Raw genomic sequence first — 13,007 nt, 5'->3', positions numbered from 1 at the left:
AATGTATTATTTAATTTGATTCCTTTAAATAGGTTTCCTATGAATAGCTTGTGTGGAAGACTAAGTTTTATACGATCCTATTAACTATTCAGGTTTTATAAAGAATTTGTTATTTGTATGTTCAATTTGGCTGCAGAAGATAATTGCCAAGAAATTAAAAATTTTTTTTTTTTTTTGTAACGAGAAAGTAATGAGTTACTTTTTTAATTGAAAAGTAAAGTAATTTCGTTACAATTTTATTTTAGTAACGAGTAAAGTAACTTAAAAAACTATTTATGATGATATTAATATTAATATATTGAACAATCCAATTATTATTGATTATTTAAATATTATGGCTTCAAATGGGTATCTATTTTTTTCCAAACTTCAATAGCTTTTAATACTTGTTTGAAATTTAAAACAACGCGTCCTATGCCAAATTAATTAGTTCATAAGGCATCATCCGAACTGCGCAATAGTTTTTTATGTTAGTATGTTTAAAACCAACCAAAATAAATTGTCAATTTTTTTTAGATTTAATTATCTCTAGATATTCCAGATAAATGACCAATATATGGGCTTTAATAACTATTATTATTCAGGTTAATATTGGTTAATACGGGTGTTTATTAGGCTAGATGGGTTTATTAATGTACTGTAGTTACATTTTTCTAAGAAACTGCAAGAACTAATTAAATGGAAAATTAATTAGCCACCTATTTATTACGGTGAAGCGTGAACCCGGCTTACTAGTTACTATCACGGTTATCTGAGATAACCATGGTTAGGGGTTACTGGTTACTATCATAGGCATAAATAACCAATTTTTGAGAGATAACAATGTTTATGTTAGGGATACCTAAATAGTATATTACCTATTACCTACTATAGGCGATTGTGACTCGGCCCGAGGAAAAAAAATCGTCAAAAGGTCTATTGTAAACTAGGCCCGGGGTTTTTACAAGTATAAATGATTGATGTGTAAAGTCGGCCCGGATAAAAATGTATTATGTGTAATATTTTTGAGAACCATTTAGCATTACCCATAGGACACCATGAGGAGGCAATTATCATTATCCTCCAAAAATTATTTTCATATTTTTATTCATAGTATGAAGTTCGTTATATAAATGTAAAATTCACTAAAATTGAGTAAAAATGTAAGTAATATGTTTCAGTATTAAAAATTATAAGTAAAATGTATCCATGTAAAATTGTAAGTGTATAAAAGTGTAAAAATATAAGTAAAACTGTAGTGTCATAATAATTATTACCTAGTTATATTTATATATTAATTATTAATAATGTATGGTTATATAAATCTATTAGTAAGTAAAAAGCCATGTGTTTGATGTATTCACTCACCGATATATAACATTTGTTAACAACAAATTGTTCCGATAAGATATAGAATAAAGATACGTTATTTATTATTTTCAGATTAAATTATATCGTGCTTATTATATTTTATTGGTCAAAATAATTATCGGGCAGAGTTTACAATCGAACTTTTTTATTAATTTTAATTTCCGGGCCAAGTTTACAACAAAAAGAGGTACCCGCGGGCCCAGTTTACATTTGCCCGCTACTTATGAATGCCCAAAACTAGCCCATATCTGGCCCGATATAACGACAATGGGAGTGGGAAAATACCACCCCCAAATGATACCACTGCGATAATATATTGGTCAATGGTATTATATAATTATAAATATGCCAACTGAACTCTGAGTGTACAAAAATAAAAATAAATAAAAGCACTTATACATATTACATTTAATAAAAAAACATGTTCCAAAAAAAGAGCGGGTAAGTGGATGTCGCACTACTATACAGTAGATTACAAGTGGGTCACTACAGTATGGCAATAAATTTGAATTCAATGATATATCATTGTATACGAAAAATGATTCTGACTTCCGAGCGAAGGCGGTTTGTCAATGTGGGTATATTTTATATTATATTTATATTGTTATTATTTATTATTAATACGGCAGCCGGTAAGTTGAATTAATATTATAAAATTACAACAAAATAACTAAAATCGTTATTCTAGTCTTCAATGAAATGGGGATATCGTCTATTACGACGATTGAAACATTACTACTAGCTATTATACATGCTATACGTTTTTGATGATAAATACGTATTATAGTCAAACACAATTAATTCACGTAGTTTTTATACGAAAAGTATACACTATAAACTACTTATATTATTATAGTTGTAGTCATATACTTGACACAGCCCGGGCGTCGCGATAACGTTAAAACGTATAGAAGTATATTATTAATATAAAAATCAACTATGAGTGGATGTAAAAAGCACTTACGCGGTGCTCAGAAAAGATAAAAAGAAGAAGAATGAACTAAAAAAAGATGTTGAAAAAACTATAAAAATTAAATTATAAAATTTTAAAAATATTGGGCAGTCTGAGTTTAAACCTTCACAAATGACACAAAAGATTATAATATGCTAGATAGCTAGATATTTGGATGTTTGATGAAAAAAATGTATTCCTCTACATATATATAACAATATCTATTGAATATATGGTACTCCTGTAGTATGCTACCTACCGGAAAATATGACAAACCGATACCTACTCTTATATATTATGTTATACAGGGGCGGACTGAGGCTCTGAAGGCCTACATACATTCATCATTCTACTCAAAATATCAAATTTCAAAAAAAAATTTAATGTTTTTGATTTAAATACTATTTTTAATACTAATTACTATTATTGTTTAAAAAAATATATCTATTACTAAGTGTTCCAGAACTTTTACCAATAGCATCTATTGACGTGTACATGATAAATTCCAAAAATTAATCTAAAACTTGTATAGCCTTCGCGGCTGCAGTTGGACTGTCCCAGTTGTTTTATTTTTGTAAATAGTGTTGTAATATTGTATTCTTCATTTTTCCCGGTAGTGATTACGGTGTGGAATTGAAAAATTATTAAATATAACAAATATATAACTCGAGGCCCAAACATAACATTTCTAGAGGGTTAGGTTAGGTTAACCACCCCTAATGTTATATTTTAATTTAATTTTATTATTGTTAAGTATCTATGGGCTGTGACTTGAGTCATTAAGATAATCAACATATTAGGCATTATAACGGTCATATAATACTATATATAATAGCTAAATATTATTAATATTATTATAAGTAATAGTAAATATTCACCAAGACACACAATAGCTTACTTTTAGATGTTAAATTATTTTAGTCTGTGTTGTGTCCTTCCACCTCGATGTGTTAAACAACAAATTTGTTAGACGCTTACTAAAAGAGGAATGGTGGCCAATTTATTTGATGTTTTCTGGGATAACGTTAACACAGCATAATAATTAATAATGTAAAACGTACTAAAATACTTAACAATGATGATCATCAGGAAATAGCAATACATCAAGTAAATTTTAGTTGAATAAATTGTTATTAATCACTAATCAGTATGTAAAAGTGGTAAACTTTTTTGGTAGGTAGGTAGCTTTTCACGGTAGGCAGAATACTACTTCAACGAAGTAGAGATAGGCAGTGGCGTAGTTGGGAATTGGTTCTGGGGTGGGATACAAGTTTTAAAATCATAGGCTATGCCCACCACATCCCCCACCGATGTTCGTCAATAGATCATAATATTATCATTATTTTTATAAATTAAATTAAGTGGTTTTCAAAGATAATAAATTAAACAATTAATGTTTGAAAATTTGTACAATTCATTAATTTACAATAAAGTTCATCTTTCATTTTTTTTTTTTAGATTCTGAGTGAAACGATGAATGTATTGATTTTACAATGATGTGTGTTTTTTTTTTTATTTTTTTTTTTTTTTATTTTTTTTTTTATTTTTTTATTTTTGTGTCTGTGTACACGATAAGTAGTCGAAATAATGCTTCGATTTTCGACTTCAGTATCTTGTTCGATGGGAAAGTGAATATCGTTGGTGCATTGGGGAGGTCAAAATTTTAATTTCCCAGTAGTTTTCAAAAGTGATGTGAAAAACAAAAGAAAAATTAAGGAAAAACGGGAATTTTTACGCAAAATCGATTTTTAACAAAATCGATTTTGGTTATTGGTGTAACTCTAAAACAAATGACCGTAGATGCATGAAATTTTCACTGGTTGTTTATATTTGCATTTTCTATACACAATACAATTTTGAAAATAATTTGACTTTTTTTGAACTGTTTACGGACATTGTCAGTTTTCAGTTTTTTTAAATTTTTTTTCTATAAATATCAATAAAATTTTATTTGTTGGGTAAAAAAGCTTGAAAATTTAATAGAAGGCTCCTAGGTTATTGTTTCAAAGGCAGATGAAAAAAATTAAAAATCCTTAGTCACAGTTTTTTTTTATACACGTTTAAAGTTCAAATCTTGAAAAAATACGGAAAAATCGCGAAAATTTGCAAATTATTTTGAGTTAGAAATTCATAAAAAATTTTCTTTTTAAATCTAAGATTTTAAAATCTAATACAAGATTCCTCATAAGTTTGTCTAACTTTATCAAAAAAAAAAATTTCTACAAAAAAGTCAAATTAAATTTTTATGAGCGTTTTAAATTCATATTTTTACAACATTAGATATTCACTCGATTTCTCATGTACCGATTTCCTTATTTTCTTGTAATTCAAAAACGAATAACTGTAGGTACATGAAAATTTCACTGAATGTTTATATTAGCATTTCCTATACACCATACAATTTTGAAAATATTTTGACACTTTTTGAGCTGTTTACGGGCATTTTCAGTTTTCAATTTTTTTAGTTTTTTTTTCTATAAATATCAAGAAAGTTTTATCTGTTGGGCCAAAAAGTGTAAAAATTTAATACAAGACTCCTGATATATTTTTACAATAGCAGTTGAAAAATATTGAAAATACATAGGCACAGTTTTTTTTTATAAGCATTTAAAGATCAAATTTGGACAGAATTTATCAAAATCTCGAAAATTATCAACCATTGTAATTAATAAATTATAAAATGTTCAGTTTTTATAGCTAAGGATTGAAAATTTAAAACAAGATTGCATGTAAATAGATAATTCGGTTACCAAAAAATCTAAAAAATACACAAGCACAGTTTATTTGTATAGTCATTTTAAGTTCAAATTTGGACGAAATTACATAAAAACCTAGAATAACTATTTTAGTTATTTTGTTGTGATTGTATAATATTATTCGTGGGCACTTGAAACTTCTAATTTGTAATATTTTCATCGATATATTATGATGATAGTATCACGGTTTATTGTTGATGTATAACGCGTTATATGTACCTAATGGATATTGTGATATGATTAATTTGGAATTTATTATAGGTCAATTTTTTTTTTAATACCATAGATAAGTGTATAATATGTCTTATACCTAGACTGACATATCGTCTCCACTCAGAATCGTTTTTCTTATACAATGATATATCATTGAATTCAAATTTAATACCATCCATTATACAGTGACCCACTTGTAACCTACAGTACAGCAGAGCGACATCCACTTGCCCACCTTTTTTTTGTTAAATGTCTATTTTTTTAGAGCATTCTAGGATTTTTAAAGATTTTGAATTTGAAATTTGATTTTAAGATTCTTACATGCTTTTACATGTAACAAAAAATAATTATTACGTATGTAAATTGTTAAATTATTTTTCCAAATTAAAGAAATCTAAAACAATCAGTTCAGTTTAATGGATAGACAGTGGTTCCCAACCTATGGTTCGTGAGACATTGGATGGTGGTCCGTGAGACGTTATAATAAAATATATACTAAGTTGATGTACATTTTTTTATAGTAGTAATAAGCGTTAAATTGTTAATAGTTCTTTTCTCAATATTGATCAATTATAAACATTATTATAAACTATAAGGAATTTCATTGTTTTTGTTTATTAATAAACTCCAAATTCTAAAATGTGTGATATTCAAATAAAATGATTCGTGTTTATAAGAAAAATATGGTCTACAATTGAGGTGGTCCGTGACACATCGAAAGTTCTCTTAGTGGTCCATAGTGTTAAAAAAGTTGGGAACCACTGCCTTAAAATATATAATAATATTTACGTACAACAAATTTTTATTAGAATTTTCGGGTTTTTTTAGGGCATTAAAATCCCAGGCGTTACATTTTATTGTGTAACTTACAAAAATAATAATTATTAACAATATAAACAGTTTTAATTTATTCTGTATTTATATTAAGGTTTGTTTTAAACGGTTAAAAATTATATCAGAAGTCGTAAGTTTTAAGTATTTACTAGTTTTATCTTTTGACCTTAATAATAGGAACCATTGTCCATTAAATTTTATTTTGAAATCTTAAAATATTTTTTAGCCAAAAGCGAGAATTTAATAATTATTTATAAAAAAAGGCTCTGGGGGGGGGGGGGGGGGGGAGGGATATGTCCCCATAATTACACCACTGGAGGCAGGTATATACTACACGTGTACCCAATAATTGTTCGACTGAAAAAACCTTCTCTTAACTATGTAGCTCATAACAACAAATATAGAACAAGCAGTTCTCAGGAAATTTTAACTAATAATTGTTATGTGCTAGCTCTGAAAATGATATTTTGGATCTAATAAATACCAATGACATAATACAAGGTTTGCTTCCCAAAAAACAAGAAAAAAATATCTGTAAAATTAATATTTTTGTATTTAAACAGTAATATAAATTTATTTTTATTTTAATTATATTTGTTTGTAGGTTACCAATATTTTGATTCGGTTTATGGGCCCCTAAAGTTGTTTGGCCCCAGGCCCAAAATAATCTTAATCCTGGCTTGGCAGCAGCCTGCAGGTATCCCGTATCCACATGTCTGTAACACTTTTCCTTCAACTGTAGTAAACTCTATTAGTTATTTCTATGCTAGTATGCTACCTATATTAGTTTATTGATATATTATTTAGTTATACTTAATTAGGTACAAAATGTTATGACTATATAACCATTTCACAAACAAAGTTACCTACAAAGAAAAAGTACATTTAAAAAAAAATTACACTAAAAACGTTATACACAATCCGGTTATCGATTCACGAACATTTCGATAACACATGTGGATGTGACATAATATTATATATATTATTCATGTACGCATGTCTGCAGCAATTGAATGACGGCGATTGGTGAAATTGTATTGTAGTGGTTTATACATATTTGATAAGAATTTAATATTAGATACTTAAGATGAAAATTAATATAAGTTTATGACGTTTCACCTTTCATGTGTAGGTATTAAACATTATTATTAGATTGATATAATGCATTTAGATAAAAGTTTACGAAAGAATATTTACCAACTGTTACACTTGGTGAACATAAATTATTAAATAAATAATACAAGGTCGAAAAAATAATAAAATACGTGTAGCTAATAAGTATTGCTCACGGTTTATTTTTATTTTATTTTATTCTACAAAAATTGCCCGTACACGAACGAAACAGCATTGCTTTAGTAAATATATATATATATACATAATATATACAAACATACGTAAAATATATATAACGTGAAGTATAATTGAAATAAACGTATTTAGTATGCCTTATAGTGATTATAACAATATATTTTGCACTTGCAAATTATATTTTGACTACAACGAAGGATCATTTAAAACAAATCGTTTACAAAATAATAACAATGCTGTTTGTGCAATAAATAATTATATAAACCACAGTTTGACAGCAACAGACACAACTCTCACCTGCACTGACTGTTTTATACTACTTTATAGGTTTTATACTATATATACTATATATGTGTATTTATATTTACATTTTTATTTTTAGAGCCATCACTACGACTAACACACGAATTAAGATATACGTAAATCTTAATTCGTGGACTAACGCCTATGTCCTAAATGTAACCTACAAAATGTCGAACGCAGGTTTATCATTATACTATTTTAAGCTGTGATATCAAAATATGCTTACTTATGGGGGAAGATATTATACGTTTTACTTGATCGCAGTAAACTATACTTTGATTTAAACTCAGAACCGGTGAAACTCAAGAAATTGTAGATGTAGAAATGATCCCATATTGATGATTATATTCTGATTCATTAAGATCGTCGGATATAAAATAGTAATATGCTTCAAGAGTTGACTTCCAAAAAGGCGAAAAATAATTGTGCAGAAAATTAATTTAATTGAACATTATATATATATGTTATTATATTTAATAGTTTTTATAATTCTTAGATGGGAGGGTAAAAAATGTGCAAAATAATTAATTTAAAATATTAATACTTGCTAATAAATTAACATCATGGTACACGTGTACACATTTTTATATTTTTATTGATAAATGTTTAGAGAAATGATTACTTTCGAACTAAATATAGCTCATCAAAAAGTCTACCTAAATCCGGCCCTAAATTTATATTATTTTAATCGAAATCACTAATTTATTTTCGTTTGCGCTTCCTTTTCGTCGCCTTCGCATTCTTGTAGTCCTGTATAAGTCGTTCATTACTTCTTCGTCCACGTTTAATTATTAGTTGTTTCGAAAACTAATGCACTTTAAAAACACATGTATTATCGATGATGTTTGATTTTAACAAAAGATTAACAAGTGATATAATAAATTATAAGACGTTACAGTTTAAAAAAAAAAAATGTAATTTTAACTTTCGTCCAGAGTTAGACACCAAGTACGCGTAATCCTACTACAATTGAGAGCGGGCTGAATGTATAGCGCGGCTCTACAGGTTATGTGTGCATTACTTGATTTTCTTGCTTCACTGCTGTAGGTCGATCGCATACGTACAACACAACGTGAAGTGATCGCCTTACACGAGATGAACGCCTTTTGAGTTTCGACGCCATGAAAAATAATCGATATCTAGATCGACTAATGAACCGTGCAGCCGTTTTATACAGTTTTCACTACTGTAATATTATACATTATAGATTTCCGGCGAAGCGGAGTCACGTGTGTTTATTTATTTATATTAGTGTGCATTGTGCAGCAAACATCTAATACTGAAGATAAAATTTTTTTTAAAAAAACCGGTTTGACATCGCCGCCGCTTGTAAGCCGCCATTTTTTGGCGGTAAACTCCTCACGACACCGAGACTAAGTCATGACGCAATAAATGTTCTCGGTGTCCATGATGTCAACATTATTGAGATAGGTGAAAAATCTATATCTACAATAATAACGAATAATAACTTTTGAGCTCGAATTGTGATGTGATGATTTTGAAGTTTGATTTTGCAACGTGGATAAAAATATCTTTCACAATAGTTAAGATCCATAAGATGTTTCTGTTAATATTTAAGATATTTGTGATACTGCAGCAATCAAACAAGAATTAGGTACCTAATTTCACACAAGTTAACATTTATTAGTAATGAAATTATCCATTTAACTTACAAATAAAATAAATTTAAGTCATGCAGAATAAATTGTATTAACAATTAAAACAACATAATTATTTGTCAAAATATAAAAAGGATCACTCAAATTAAATAATAAAAAAAAAAACGGAAACTCAACTGAATTTCTTATTCTAATATTTATAATGCCAATCATATTTTTAAATTAAATTGAATAATCCTATTTATATAATAATATAATAATACAGAAGTCAATTATGTTTACTAAATAATACTACATCAAGTAGGTATTGAAAAACAAATTTAATGGTAATTTAATTAATATAGATAAGACAATGTTCAAATGTAATGTAATAATTGTATTTTAAAATAAATTTTGTTAAAATTAAAAATATTTGTAGTTTTACTTAAATAATTTAAATTAATTTCTGGGGAAATATTTTGGTTTTGTGATAATTCTATTGAAAAAGAAATTGATTTACATGTGTAAATTAAATGTTAATAATATTAAAAATGTTTATGATTGTTTATTAACTTATTTATCTAACTTACAAATATAATAATTGGATGTCATACTAACATTTTTGTAAACATAATAAATATATTATAGAGATTTGTACATATTAGATTCTGTAAAACGTTAAAATAACTAAACTTGGTAAACTTTTGTCTACTAATTTTCTATATCATAAAAATGTCACACACATACAACACATATACTGTTAATTTAATGTTATATCACAAAAATAGTTATGAATACTTGAAAGAAACATTCATATAATTTAATCACACCACACTATTTTTGTGAAATTATTAAATAACACATACATGTACACTAAAATTAAGTAATATCAATGGAAATACAATTGAAAAATAACTGTAATTCTAATTTTCAGCTCTTTTGACTGAAATATTGAACTTGATTATTATTTTTTGTTTTAAAGATCACAATAATAAGTATAATAATAAAAGTTTAAATAAATATTGAGTATGTAAGATAAAAACATAGTTATTATGATTACCTATCAATAATATAGGTGTATTATTTTAAGTATTGATAAAACATTAATTATCTGGGAAATGTTTTTATCATTGAACTCAAAATTCTTTGAAGTACACACACTTAAAGGAATATTAAAATCTAAATATTCGTAGTCACTCCTTTTAGTAGGGGAAGTAGAATGGCCTTGGGCCTGTAAAAACATTCAAAATATTAAAATAACATTTAAAACTAAAAGAAATGAAATAAATGTACAGCCAAAATATGTTTACACACATTGTTTTATCACTAACATATTTTTACATTAGTGAATAACTTGGCTCACTGTTGTTAATAGTATTAAATTCAACTTAATAACTAAAAGTAAGACTGCGTTCACAATAGTGTTTGTAAAAACTTACAAAATAAATAGTAAAATCTACCAACATATCCGTAATCTGATGTAGTAAGTTAAGATTATTTTTTATTTCATTATTTCACATAGACCAAAGATAATTAATGCTTGTAAACACAGCCTGTAAATGTACACCAATTAACTGCAATGCAACGTTTTTCTAGGCAAAGAATATTTAGTCAATATTAAACCTAGGAATTACTAGTTATATTAAATTAATAGACATTTTAGTTTAAAATTTTCCATTAATTTAATTTTTATAACTTTTCCAATATTGAATAGAACAAACATAAATTTAAAACTTTGAAATTAAAAAAACTAAAAAAAGAAAATTAAGTGTTTATTTATTTCACAAAAGGAAAACATTTAAGATAAAAAAAAAAAAACTAAATGACCCAACTAATCCCGCTAGTGGAAAACTGCACAAAATGGGCATATTATTTTTGTAAACATAGTTTTCAACCAGAAGAATAATTAGTAAAATCAAAAAATTATAGAATTTTAAATTATGAAATTTGTACATAAAAACATAACAGTATACTAAAAAGTCTTCAAATCCTATAGTACGTATTTTAAACGTGGTTTTATAAATAAACATTTTCTTATTAGAAATATCAATTTCATGAAATAGCTATTTTGAATTTTTTTAAATGGTTTAAAAAATTGAATTTATTATGATATTTATTTACAAATGGATTTTATTTTTAATTATGCTGTAAACGGTAATAAATCTTAAGAGGATGCTATACTTGCATGTTGCAAATTGTAGCAAATTGTACATTCTGAATAATCCTTTTAACTAATTTATGATTAATATTGGAGCGAATTGAACTATTATCAATTTTAGAAGTACAGTAGAACCTCGATTATCCGAACCTTCGTTATACGAACCCTCTATTATCCGAACTATAATTAGCGTATACGAACGTTCTGTTATCCGAACATGAAAACTTGTATCCGGCAGGTATTGATAATTATATCAAAAAAATATAATAAATGTCATGTATTTAATTATGTATTTATTTATTTCTAATAATGTATGTATGTACCTAATGTATTTCTAATAATTTATTGTATTTCTGATAATGTAATGTAATATGTAATGTAATTCTAATAATATATTTATAATAATAATAAATATTTAATTATAAAAATAATAAATAATTAATACATAATATTATAATCATTTTTTATTTTATATTTCCAATATCCGAACTTTTGCGTATCCGAACTAGGTGCAGTCCCAATTAGTTCGGATAATCGAGGTTCTACTGTAAGAATATTATGTACAAACAATTTACTATTTTAAAATACTCATAACTTGCTTTAAAATGAAAATCTAAAATAACCTATGAGGTTCACTAGATAATACTCTTATTTCTATATTTGATAATAGATCAATTTGCTCGTATATTAAAAGTACCAGAGTTAAATAGATTATTCAAAACGTACAATTTGCTATGCTATGCATTTGTAAGACAGAGACATCGGATGTGGTGTAACGTCCTATTAAGAAGATTTAAGAATTATTAAACAACAATTATATTGTAGGTACATATCTTTTAAATTATAAATACAATGACCAAAATAGTAATTTTTAAATTTAAATTTCCTTTTAAAATAAAAAATATACATATTTATAAATATATTTACATAGTATTCTCCACCATAATATTAGGTACAATAATTATTGTAAAATCAGTTAAATAATAAATAGTTTTATGTCAGGAAAGAAATTATGATAGAATTGACATGGTGTTAATATTAGTATAAAACAATTTAAGCAACATAATATCTTAAAACTGTAAATTAATTCTGAATAAACTATGCTATGAATATTTTAGTTTTGAGAAATCATAAATTTACATGCACATATAAAATGCTAATGCTTATAATACAACTTAGATCGTCATTGGTATCATTCTTGGTGTTTTCCTAACATTGCTTCTACAAATAAAAGTAATTATAATTAAAAATATTTTATGTTGAAAAATATGCCAAATTAAAACTGTGTATCCTAACTATACCCAGCATTAATTCAAATATAAACAACAAATTAGTTAGTATAGATATTTATATTGAATTGACAGATAAGTCAAATAAATATGAAAAAAAGTAATTTAAAATTACAATAATTGTTATGAATACATACATAGGTAATACAGTTTCAAAAAATACAATTAGAATCAGTTTAATAAAAGGCCACATTAAAGAATTTTGTAAAGAATAAAAATTAAGGTACATAAAATATATTATTAAAA

At 26.2% G+C, this 13,007-nt stretch overlaps 1 protein-coding gene across 6 annotated transcripts in view; it reads right to left on the bottom strand.

Annotated features, from left to right (window-relative positions):
- Positions 1-13,007, bottom strand: part of LOC132947246 (serine/arginine repetitive matrix protein 1-like) — a 33,146-nt gene that overhangs the window by 3,449 nt on the left and 16,690 nt on the right. The window contains exon 11 of one of the 6 annotated variants that reach the window (XM_061017494.1): positions 9,600-10,545. The exons of 4 other annotated variants lie outside the window; for them this stretch is intronic. In XM_061017494.1, coding sequence (XP_060873477.1) covers positions 10,517-10,545 — 29 coding nt within the window. In that variant the 3' untranslated portion in view covers positions 9,600-10,516. Of the gene's footprint in view, positions 1-9,599; positions 10,546-11,069; positions 12,694-13,007 lie in introns of those variants that run through there. One more of the 6 variants, XM_061017495.1, reaches the window with a different exon arrangement.

This window comes from Metopolophium dirhodum, chromosome 6, assembly GCF_019925205.1.
Source record: "Metopolophium dirhodum isolate CAU chromosome 6, ASM1992520v1, whole genome shotgun sequence".
NCBI lineage: Eukaryota > Metazoa > Arthropoda > Insecta > Hemiptera > Aphididae > Metopolophium > Metopolophium dirhodum.
This window is presented reverse-complemented; position numbering and strand designations above follow the sequence as displayed.